This window comes from Astatotilapia calliptera, chromosome 20 (genome assembly GCF_964374335.1).
Source record: "Astatotilapia calliptera chromosome 20, fAstCal68.1, whole genome shotgun sequence".
Taxonomy (NCBI): domain Eukaryota; kingdom Metazoa; phylum Chordata; class Actinopteri; order Cichliformes; family Cichlidae; genus Astatotilapia; species Astatotilapia calliptera.
In genome coordinates this window covers 13,955,851-13,967,785 of record NC_137441.1, presented here as the reverse complement: position 1 = coordinate 13,967,785, position 11,935 = coordinate 13,955,851, and the positions used below count along the sequence as shown (strand labels likewise).

The window sequence follows — 11,935 nt, the reverse complement described above, 5'->3', positions numbered from 1 at the left end:
AGACGCAGAGATCGTTGTAATCCGTTTGCGGGCCGGCAGGCGGGGAGGAGCTTAGGACCCGGTAGGTGTGGGCCGGGTAGGATTTTTCCTCGTGGAGTAGCAGCTGGACGCATGCGCCCCCCTTCCACTAGTTGTCGATCCCCAGCCCCAGGAGCAAATGAGATGAATTGTCGTGTTATACCTGCTTAAAGGCGCCGCTGGTTTGTGTGAAAAGCTCAACCTGCTCACGGGATAGGTGAACATAAATATTTTTATTCTTAGTAGAAAGTTTAAAAAGTGCCAAATAGTTAAAGGAAGGGGGCAGAATTAAACGATGAATGAGGAGAAGAGTCTTTGAATGTAAAGCTGACAATCTGAGAGCGGATTAGATCCCACTGCGAGGAATCAGAGCGTGTGCTGTTGTGAAAGATGCGGAAACAACATCAGAAGCAACAACCATCTGGATTTTGAGACACTGTGATATTTACATGCACTGGCAGGAGGATGTCTTGGCTCAGGAGAAGAGTGAAAATTCTCCAGATTGGACGCAAACACACTAAAGTTTTCTTTCTGGGACAGTTTCAGGGCTGTGAATCGGATGCTTTTTGCACCGTTCCTCGGATCTAACGGGTTTGGTTTGGACCTGAATCACCATGTCAAAAGTCATTCAGAGGAAGAACCACTGGATCACCAAAGTAAACGAGTGCGCGGTCATCCGGGACGCGTACGGGGAGCTGAATGTAGAGCTGCGCGGCGGAGCTGAGAATGGAGAGTTTCCATACATCGGGCAAGTTAAAGAGGATGCTGTGCTTTATCAGGACGGCAAACTTAGCGAAGGAGAACTGCTCTTGGAAGTCGAGGGGCTGTCTGTGTCTGGATTACCTCTGTATGACATTTTTACTGTGATCAGTTGCTGCAAAGGTCCCGTAAGATTGAAAACTGTGCGCCAAGGTAAGTCAGCCATTTAAAAAAAAGTGATGCATGTTTGCATACATGCATGCACGCGCGTGCGTATGACAGGTGTGTGGGAGAGTGACTAATGTACATATACAAAGCAGCTGATGAAAGCCAGTGGTGGCTGTTGTACAGCTGTGGTGCAAAAAGCTCATATACAGTAACAAAATGGGGATGTGAGTGAATTAGGGCAGAGGAGAGCTGCTGATGCTGCTGCTGCTTCTGCTGCTCATCCCTCCTCAGCAGCCTGGAGTCTTCACTGGATTTGACATGAAGCTGCCCTGACAGTCATCCTGCCCCCATTTGTCTAATATTGCTAAAGCCACTCTGGGTCAGACTTGGAGCGTCACAGATTAGACCACCTATAATACTCCAACACTTTAAAATGTTCCTGTTTCTAGGGCTGCCACTAATTCTAAATCTTGTCTCTTTATTTGTTTATTTATTTTAGATTTTCTAAGGAGTAGAACATGTGAGACAGTCCTGAGGCCTCAAAGTTAAACTTGAACTTGTTTCTTTGTTTGTTATTGGATAAGGTTATTTTGGAAGCTGCAATATTCGGAACACCCCCCCCCCCCCCCAAAACTATTTATAAATCAGATTTTATTGTGATATTTTTATTCCGAGCGTCTCTTTCCAAACATTCACTGTTTAACAAAGCTTGCAGTGCCTCCTCTCTGGGGAAATCATTAACTGTGTTATATAACTGTGGGTAGTGTCAGTGTAGCATCTTTGTACTGTATGTCCATTAGTGGCTCCACAGTGAATGTTTCACCTCTGAAACTGAAGTCTCGACCTCAGGGACAAGAGCTCAGCACTAATGCCGCTCTGTGTTTGCAGAACTGGCATTTGTTTGACACATAATCAGAGCATGTTTGCATCATGGGACATTTTTAATATCCACAGTGATCCAATAGTTTTCTAATTATTCTTAACTCCTATGGAAACACTCAACGCATAGACATAAAGGATATCTTGGCCCATCTGTCATTAGTTTCTTGCATTAGTCAGCAGATTCTCCTTGTCTCTTAATTAAAGGAGGGGGATAGTCTTTGATTATCCGAGTAGCTCACAAGGCTTTCATTGTGCCTGGCAGTCCACTGGGCTCCCATGCAGAACCGGTAAGGGATAGCGATCCAAGTTGTCCCAGACCAGATGACAGGCCGTTGAGACAGATCAGATCTCTCTGCTTTTCATTCCAGAAAGCTGTGGGTCGTATTACACGAGACCACATCACCTCGGTACTGTAGGTGGAAACACAATCAGCATGTGCAAGTAGACGGTGCCCACAGGTGTGTCGCTCCCTCAGAGGAATGCACAAAAAAAACACCTGAAATAAACCTGAGCATTCCTGCAGAGAGTGTGGAATATTAAACTTGTGAGATCTTGATGCCTGACGCTTTAAAAAAAAGCTGTAGAATACTCAGCAAATAACATGTTAAAAAACCTGTTCAATAGAGGTCAGAAAGATTTTTAAAAAGGGTGATTTGTTTTGGTTTTCTTTAGTTAGTTTGTTTTTTACTTACTTTATTTACCCAGAACAAAGTGGTAAAAAAAAAAAAATTTAAAAAGGAAAATAAGATAGTTATCATATGTGTATAATGACTATTGACAGTAAATAACTGTAAACTTTATCTTTGGATTGATAATTCTTTTTATGGTTATAAGGCAGAGAGGGTGTGCCCAGTAAATGTAAATTGTGGCTTATAAGTACAACAGGCTTCAAAGTAACCAAACTGCAAAGCGTCTAGTATCACAGCTACAGCTGCTAACTCTGCCAGATCACAATAACTTTACTCCTTTGGTATTTACAACAACTGTATCCATCTGCCTCTTTCACCTCATGTTGAATGTTTGCTCCGCACCTCTCCCCTCTGAAAACCTCCAGCTCATTCAACCCGAAATAAAAACAAAGTAAACCATAAAGGAAAACACTCCGAGGCAATTGGCCCATACTTTCCTTTTTAGCCCTTCCAGAGGGCTGTGGTTACTTCAGATGTTTTAACAACAGTGATACTTACAAAGGTCAGGCGAATAAAATAGTTTTCTGATGTGGCATAACTTTCAGGTTAAAGTCCAAAGAAGGAGTTCTTTGAGACATCTTATGACTGTGACCTACTTACGCAGCTCTTCTCTGTTATCATCGGTTGAATCCAGCTCAGTGATGAAAGGTTTTGTTGTCACTGTGTTTTGAGCTTGAATGGCTGCTACCTTGGCCAGGTCTCCCTTGTAAAGGAGATTTGCTCTCAATGGGACTTCCTGGTTAAATAGAGGCAATTATAATAGCCTGACATCTTTTAGTGTCTGTAAAAGCGCAACAGTTCTATATCAGGTCATTTAGTAATACTAGACTAACAAGAGTGATAGTGAATGAAACTGTTTGGGTGTGAACAGTCTTCTCAACAGTTGAATTATTTGTTTTTTAAGAGAACCACGATGCCCTCCAGCAGCCAAGAGTCTGGGGGTTTATGATCATGAGAGGGTCTGGGCCAGGTGTCAGGCTGTCTGATCTCAAGTAGCCCTTACTCCCCTTAGATCTTGTGTTGAACCTTAGCCAGACAGAGGGGAATCAGGCCAGTCTGCTAGATGCCAGGCATTCCTGGGAGGTGGAGATGAGCTCTTAATGGAACACTCTGATGACACTGGCTAGACTTTTACACATAAAATTTTAAGTTTTTTACCTTTTTAGTTAGTCCTTTAGACCTTCTCTTGCTTTCTGTCATCACCCTGCTCAGTCCTTGGATGCAGTGTGGTATAGTTATTAACAAGATTATCTGTGTAGTCCTTAAACGATTGTGATAGTAAGCATCTGTCCTTACAAACAGTCACTAACAGCTACCTGTGTGTACATTTAGTATCACCAGACTCACCAGTTAATCATAATTCCCATTTGGGAGCACACCTGGCTGCTTTGATTGAGTTTACTCATTTCTATATGCTAAACACATAATGTTTCCATTTTCATATTTTCTTCAGTGGCAATAAAACACTATTAAAGATATATGTTGTTCAGTTCTTTATTTAAATGTTCTTGTAATGAAATATGAGCCAATCCAGTGTTGCGTTATGCAAATTTTAGAAGTTGTGCACATCTAGATAAATAGCTTCAGGCACAACTTTTCTAGCTGGGTGCTTTTCAAACCATTGCAGCAGAAGTGGGCACAACCAAATGATAAAAGCCAGTCAAACATCACATGGTTGAGGACATTCACTTTATTTATTCATAACATTATATACTCAGACAGTGATGAAAACTTATTTGATATAGTTCATTCTTTTTTGGTCAGATTTCTGTTACTTCCACTCAGATTTTTGATGCTCAAAAGAAAATTGCAGTTATTCAAATGCAAACTTTAGTTTGGGTCCACACAATAGTACAGAAATAGACCCCTGTTCAAGTGCATAAGTTTGTGAGTTTCTATAAAATTCACAACTTTTTGTACTAAGGGTTAAAAGTCGCCTGATGATGGGCGTGACCACTTTGGATGATTCGTGGTTCTGCTGGATGTCACGTCAGCTATGTTGAGTCACTGGACTCGACCTCTTGACTGTGTTGTTACAACGCATTCTCTCTCCAGACTAGTTTTAAACTGATGCATAGTCAGGAACCCTTTCTCACCACGGTTAAGTTACCTCCTTTCAACACGGGGAAGAAGAATAACCTACAAGTCAACATCGAGAGGCGATCATATGACCTTCAAACAGAAGATAAGAATTTGACTCCTTGCTGGGACAGTTTTCTTTAGTCACTTACTTACATTTTTGACTATACCTTTGCCGATCTAAACCTAACCTACCTTGTCAGATTTAGTCTTCACTATGTTAAACAAACACTGCATTAAAACTCCCATTTGCAACAAGCTTTTCTGACATTGACCGATTATGACGGTCCCAAAAAAAGCATTTTTGCTGTTTTTGCCGTTTCTATTTCAGATGTTGAGGGACAACCATTGACCTTTACTGGACCTCATACTGAGGCGCATGCTGATAAATGTCAGTAAAGTAGTACAGCGTGAAGCCTATGGGTCCTGCCTTTTGTATGTGATGATTTCAGAGCGGTTGGTGCCATTTGATGTGTTGTTGATGGTCCTCACATAGACAGACCAATAGTTTGTTTCTAGGTTTACCTGGTACAATAAGTGTAATATTCTATTTATAATTAATTAATAAGCAAATGTATGTGTCTGTGCAGTCCATACAGTTTATGGATTCAACTTACCTCACTAGTATTAGCTTATGATGGATCAACCCGCCTCTTATCCAAATAATTACTTCTAGCTCTAAAAATGAAGACTGGCTTCAAAACTGTATTCACAAATAAATGTGTGATATGGCTGCATCCATCTGTTATAAATAGATTATATGGGGAAACAAATAGAAAGTATACTTAGCAAAACTGGATTTAATTGTAGCTTGCCTTTAAATTCTATGTTTAAAACTGACTGGGATTTAAAGGTTACACTATCTTTTATGTGTGGTTAAAAAGGCTTACAGGCATCATGACAGTGTTTGCAGACGCAGAGCTCTTCCCTTACAGGCTTATTCCAGAATGCAAGTTCCTTGCATTTTTTAAGGACGAAGACTTTGTCAGTCTTGATTAAAAGCAACCGACTGCATGTAAGTATATCCTTGAAAGGCTTGTCAGGGGCTCTGTTCCTTCTGCTTTTTCCTTTCCTTTCCTTAATCGCCTTCTCTTTAAGAGCTCTGTTTTAGACAGCTGTTTTAGACAGCAGTGAGGCCTCTAAGATGTTTTGTGTGTTCCTGTCTTTTCACACTTATGCTTTTTGTGTGTGCACAGAATAAGATTTTGACATTATAAGAAATGTTACTGTGGATGTCTTCAAAATAAGTGTAAATATAGCCGTACTTTCTTGTGACTCATACTGTATGCTTTTTTATGGTTTATATGCTGCGGTTTTACTTGATGAATGTTAATAAAGGCAGCGCACCAGTGAAGGAACTATACAAGGAGCACATAAGCAGCTTGTGTCATTCAAGCTTGAACAAATGGCTGTGCAATTCACAGACTTTGCCTCAGGTGTCGTAACAATGAGGTTAGGATGGAGTGCAGGCCAGAAGGGTTACAAGAAAAAACCAGTGCTGTGCATGTGATGCTCTCCCAGGCAAAGACATTCATTCTTTGTACTCTTTAGCCTTGCAAAAGTGGCTTGTCGGGTGTACATTATTTTTGCATATATCAAACCATACAAAACCTGACATACAGTGTCAGATGTATAATTCGTGCTTTGCTTATTCTTTGCTTGTGTTTTGATATTTAACTTTACAGAAGGCAATTTACTGATGTTAGTGTTATATTTTGGCATGAGGACTAATACTTATCGCACTATCAATGAATCAACCAGATATTTTCTTAAAAAATCATTTAATGTATTTTAAGCTGAACTGCTGTCAGTATATTAAAGTATGGCCATGTTGTTTCACTTCATAAGTCTCAGGACCATATCAGTAAATTTGTGTTTGAAGGTGAACCTTCTCAGTGGTAAAATGTAAACTAGTGTCTGAGTATCAGTTATTTTGACAGTCCTGCTTGGTAAGCTCGCATGGTACATTTTGAGCATGCAAAATTTATCAGCATCAAGAATTATATGTTAATGACTTTCCAAGTTTGAGGGGAATACTATTCAGCTAATCATTAGCAACAATTATGTAGTGTGAATGAAGGTTATGCTTTGAAAATTGAAAAGTGCTTGTAAAATGACAAATATGACCTTGAGTGTAATTTGAGTGAAGATCCATTCGGTGATTTCTGTGATCACTGAATTTATTTTCAGTGCTTGGAATAACAGGAGCTTTTTGACATCTACAACCAGCTTTCATAAGAAAATGCTGTGTAGAAAAAAAAACATATCCAAGTGTATGGTTGATAAAGTGACAGCTTTTCAGACTGCAGTTCTCATCATAAAAAATGTGCTTCATTTGTTTCCAATGACCTCAGCTTGAAAGGAATGCCGTGGTGATAAAGAAGGGTAAATTCATGTCATTAGGTTCATGAAGAGATACTCCTCCACAGCAAAGCTGTAACAAGCATGAAGAGCCTTCTGGGTGTAAAAAGTGCTCACTGATTTACTCTTGCTTATCATTGCACACAGAAAAAGCATTGCGGGCAGTGTGTTACTGTATGTAGATTTGCAAAATGCATTCAGCTAAATGTCTAACAAAAAAAAAAAAACAAAAAAAAAAAACTCATCACTTTCCTGTTTCTTCAAACAGCAACTTCAAAGACTGAGAAATGAAGCCAATAAAATAAATAAATTAAATGGCCGATTGAGGTTGGCTATAAAAAGTGAGTCAGATGTAGTACCACATGTTAGGTTGGTTAACTCCAAAGAAGAAATCGGCAACTTTGAGGATTTTTAATTTAATTTATCCATCTGATCAAAAAAAGTTTAAAGAAAAATGGTTTGCAGTGTGAACAAATGCACAAAGAGCAAACGTCTCCAGTGTTGGTCATTTTATTTTATTTGCTGCTTAGAACTGATTAGCAGACAATACATCCATAGATCATGAACCAAGCACACTGGCTGATAGCTTAACAATTCATTTTCTCAAAAATGTGGTCTTTTCAGACCTCAGAAAACAAGATGGTGAACTTGAAGCTTCAACATGGAAATTCTCTGCACCAGTGTGTTACTCCACGATCTCTAAGCAAATCTTTTACAGGCTTTTTAGTCACATTATGAAAAAACAAAACAAAAAGAGACAAATTTCAGCCCAAACTAAAAGGAAAAATGTTTTTTGTTGCAGAAAAGTTTACATATAATGTCTTAGTAGTTTCGAGACAAGAAAAAATGAAACCCAGTCGTAAAATAAAGAACACGAATGATAACACCAGGGTGAACATGTCACAGTACGGCTGTGTGCAGGCAAAAGTAGGACCCAAACGCAAACTCAGAGACAAAAGGTAAACTCAAAAAACACAGCTTTATTGCTGGCGTGGAGTGGGACACGAAAAACAATACAAAATAGACTAAACTGGGAAAACTAAAGCACAAGGAGCCACAGGGAAAAATCACACAGCTATGGTGGAGACTACGACACTGACAAAGAGAAACACAGGGCTTAAATACACAGAGGGATAACGAGGGAATGAGACACAGAAGGAGGGCACAGCTGGGAGAAATCAGGACTGGACGAGACAGACGCAAAACTAGAAACACTCACATGAGGCATGGACCTTCAAAGTAAAACAGGAAGTATCACACAGAGACGCGAACTAGACACAGTGGAGACAGCAACTAAGAAACAGAGACAAACCATAAGGCAGAGGTCTAAGAACCAAAATACACAGAGGGAAATACTCAGCTTTGAACACAAGAGACTAGACTAGAGGGAGTAACAAAAGACCAACCATGAGAACATAATGCACAATGCAGGGTGACAGAAAACAAGAAACTCAAACATGCAAAGACACACCATAAACAGAACAGAGGGGGCACAGAGAGACATGAAGGGCAGGGGAGACTTAACATGGGTTGAAACACAAGGGGGAACTAATAAGCAAATCAACATAGGAGGCCTAATGAGCTAAACATACTATAAACATCAAAATGAACTAAAACTCAAAACACTGGGTCCTAAGACCCAGGATCGTGACAGAACACATGTAAATGTGCAAGTAAATTTGGAATCAGAAAAAATAAATCAAATTTTGAATATCTATTTTTAAATTGGTTTATCTATTATTGTTACTTAGAAATGACATATTTCTTCATAATTTCAAATGGTTTATATTTCAGGACCAACTGCAGACTCTATGTTTGTGGTTTGTCCCCATTTAGAGGCCACGCCTGTGCTTCTGATAGTTTTACTTAATCTAAAACTGACATTATCTTTTTTGAGATCATTATTTCACCTTCATCTGCATACAGACATGCACATTACCAGTAATACTTGATCAGTATAGGAGTTTGAACTCAGCTGAGGTTATTTATTTCTCTCTGTGTTGCTGTCTTTTTTCTCCTTTGTTACTGTGCTGTTTTCTGGAGTACCTCTCATATGCTATTATCTATCTGAATATATATAAAATCTTATTTCACAATAACTAGTATGTGAAACCATCAAAAAACAGAGCTAAATGGCAAATACGGGCCCTTTTTGGTCATGTGGCTAAATAAGCACCTGCAAACATCAACATGTAGTGTTCAGCTACAATATTTAAATAGTGTTTTCAGTGTCAGCAATTCTTTATGATACACATAAACATCTTGGAGTGCTTAGTCATTTTTTTTGAGCTCCATGGAAGCAGAGTATGATTCGGTGTAAGGTTGAAAGGCCTTCAGGTGTAAGCAATGTATTATATACACTAAACATGATACCAGATGCACTAAATGTGTAAAAAAAGCCAAATAAGCCTTATTTGCACTGGGCATTTTGCAATTTGAATCATCACTGATAAATAGAGTGGGTGTTATAAGACCTGTTTAGATAGATTGGATTTAAATTGCTTTTTTCTTCCTGAGTACAGTTGGGTTGAAACAGGGAAGTGGTGCAGGTATTTGGTAATATGGATACGCTCTTTTAAGTAATCTATTGTTTTTGGTTTCTACAGAAACTTTTGTTCCTTGACGTTTGCCTGTAGGGCTGTGCGTCTTCTGGGAATTTCGTGAAGAAGAGCTGTCCGAAGAATATACTCAGCACACGAATGTCTTTGATTTGTCCTGCCATAGCCTGCAAACATTATAGTGCACACAAATATTCACTTTTTCAGCCTGGTGACACAAGTAGCAAAATAAGAGGTTTTTAGATTTTAAATAGTATCACAAGAAAATACTCATTTAGAGCGAAAAGCGCTGATCAACTGGTAAATAAACTATGTGCTGCACATGTGTATGAAATAGTCCCTTGTTAGGCATCACTTCATTGAGTTAAGAACGTGACTATGACTCAGCAAACTCAGCAAACGGCTCTGAAGCTGTGAGCAGGATGGATTCAGTTTCAGTGGAGGTGCTTAGATTTATGTACTGTGTGTTTTAATAAACTGGTGCAGTAGCCAGTCAGAACAACCTATTTTACATTACTGCTGAAAGGTTTTTCCTCTCAATGCTACTGACGTAGTCTATCTTTGCTCTGATTGGCTGCTTGAAAGCAGGTGATCCAGGGAAATAAACACACTGATGAAGTTTTAAGGTCTTTCCACTAGATTTTCCCTTTCAGGCAGTCCCTGCACATGCAGTGGCGCTCATACACGATCCTCTACAGTCAATCAAGCACACATCTGCATGTTCACCGCAAGAGTCTCATACACTGGATATTAATTGACATTTAAGCTTCGCTCCTCAATCATACATCTGGAGTGAATCAAGTACGATTAGAGCTCTTTTTTTATACACGTGAATCACAGTTCTACTTTTAGCAAGTTTCTTTGGTTTTGTTGTGGTTTTTCAGGCACAGTAATTACACCTTATATAAGAAACAAATTGCATATACTGTGTGAAGCATTCTAATTTTCTTCAAGCTCCTCTGTCATCAGCTAGGTTTCTATATGAGCTGGGCAGAACATCATGCTGAGATGAAAATATTTCAGTAAAGCGCTCATTTGATTGTTTGTAAAATAAGACACTGCTACAAATGTACCATTATTTTTATTATGTGAACTGAGGGAGAGGCTTTTTGTTCTGCTCCTTATCCTTTCAGTACTTCTAGTGTGTCAGTCACCAGGGACTCGGATTGCTTGTGAGTGCTTGAGAGGCTAACCCAACCTTTTAAGGTTTTTGCAGCATATAAAACAAGTTATACCATCATCTCATATCCTGGCTTTAATGTTCACATTTAATCTGAAAGGGCACATGTTCCTGTATGTAACACACATTAAGCTGTTGTTCTACAACTCATCCTCTGGCCGCCCTGCTTGTTGAAATGTAATGATTTACAGGGTTGGTGAGTTCATGCTGTAAGAGGTTAACTTGCCTTGGAAACCGATTTGGAAATTCCCTCTAATGTCTGTTTCTCTATCACAGAATCAACACCTGTTTTATTGAAACAAATTAAAACAGAAAGTTTGTGTTAATTGACACCAGTGCACAAACTTTTATTACAATGATATATCATTTCTGGGTAACATGTGAGTAATTTTGACATGAAATACTTTTCCTGGAACATCATCAGCAAGCTGAGCTTGTTAATTCTGCTTTGGTACACAGAGTCCAGGCTTTTGTTTGGCTTAGCAAACATTTGTGCTAACCTCAGTCTCTTAAAGTGACAATCAAAATTGCATTATCTTTTTTTTAATGACATTACCTTATTTGGATCATAAATAAAGACTTTGTGAGCACGCTGGCACCATGTGGATTTATTCTGGAGAATTTTCTTATTCGCTGTTGTTTTTGCATAATTTCTGAACAGCATCATTTCAAATAACACATATTTATATAAACAAAACAACTGGTTTCTATGGTTTTCTCTCAAATTTGTTGCGTTTAAATGTGCTATAGAAATAAAATTGACACAAGTAGGGCACCTTAGTGCTAAATTCATCTATGATAACGCTGAATCCAAAACATTGCAATAAAATAATGCATATATGCATGGCATATACATATACATATTGGCATAGTAGGGACATAGTAGTGCTTATTTTTACATTCCTAGGGCTGCTAATTCGAATTAAATGTCAGCTGCAAAACTCAATTAAAAAAAATTTTTTCTCTGTAATACTGCTTTGTGTTACACAGTTGAGTTTTAATCATTATTTGAAGCTTACAGCGCACACTGGAGCACAAGACAGAAGTGTAATCATTGTTTTTAGTCACGCGGGTGTTGTGGCTTACAGGCGTGTAAACTCAAAGGAAAGGTTTCTCTTCTCGATGTTACACCTAAACCCAACCTAATACACAATGACTGGAGTCAGTAAGCAGAGCTGACTTTGATCTTGGAAGTGCAGAAGACCCAGCCTGCTTTTCCCATGATCTTGTTCCCTGACTTTTTGCCCTGTCAGACCATTGCCCTGACAGCTTTGAACAGGTGGAGAAGAAGGTTCAAACAC

At 39.0% G+C, this 11,935-nt stretch overlaps 1 protein-coding gene across 13 annotated transcripts in view; it reads left to right on the top strand.

Annotated features, from left to right (window-relative positions):
• Positions 1-131: 131 nt before the first annotated feature.
• LOC113013040 (membrane-associated guanylate kinase, WW and PDZ domain-containing protein 1-like) overlaps positions 132-11,935 on the top strand; it is a 92,336-nt gene continuing 80,532 nt past the window's right edge. For all 13 annotated transcript variants that reach the window (XM_026153612.2, XM_026153611.2, XM_080295189.1 and 10 more), the window contains exon 1: positions 132-930. In XM_026153612.2, the coding sequence (XP_026009397.2) occupies positions 633-930 (298 nt within the window). In that variant the 5' untranslated portion in view covers positions 132-632. The remainder of the gene's footprint in view (positions 931-11,935) is intronic.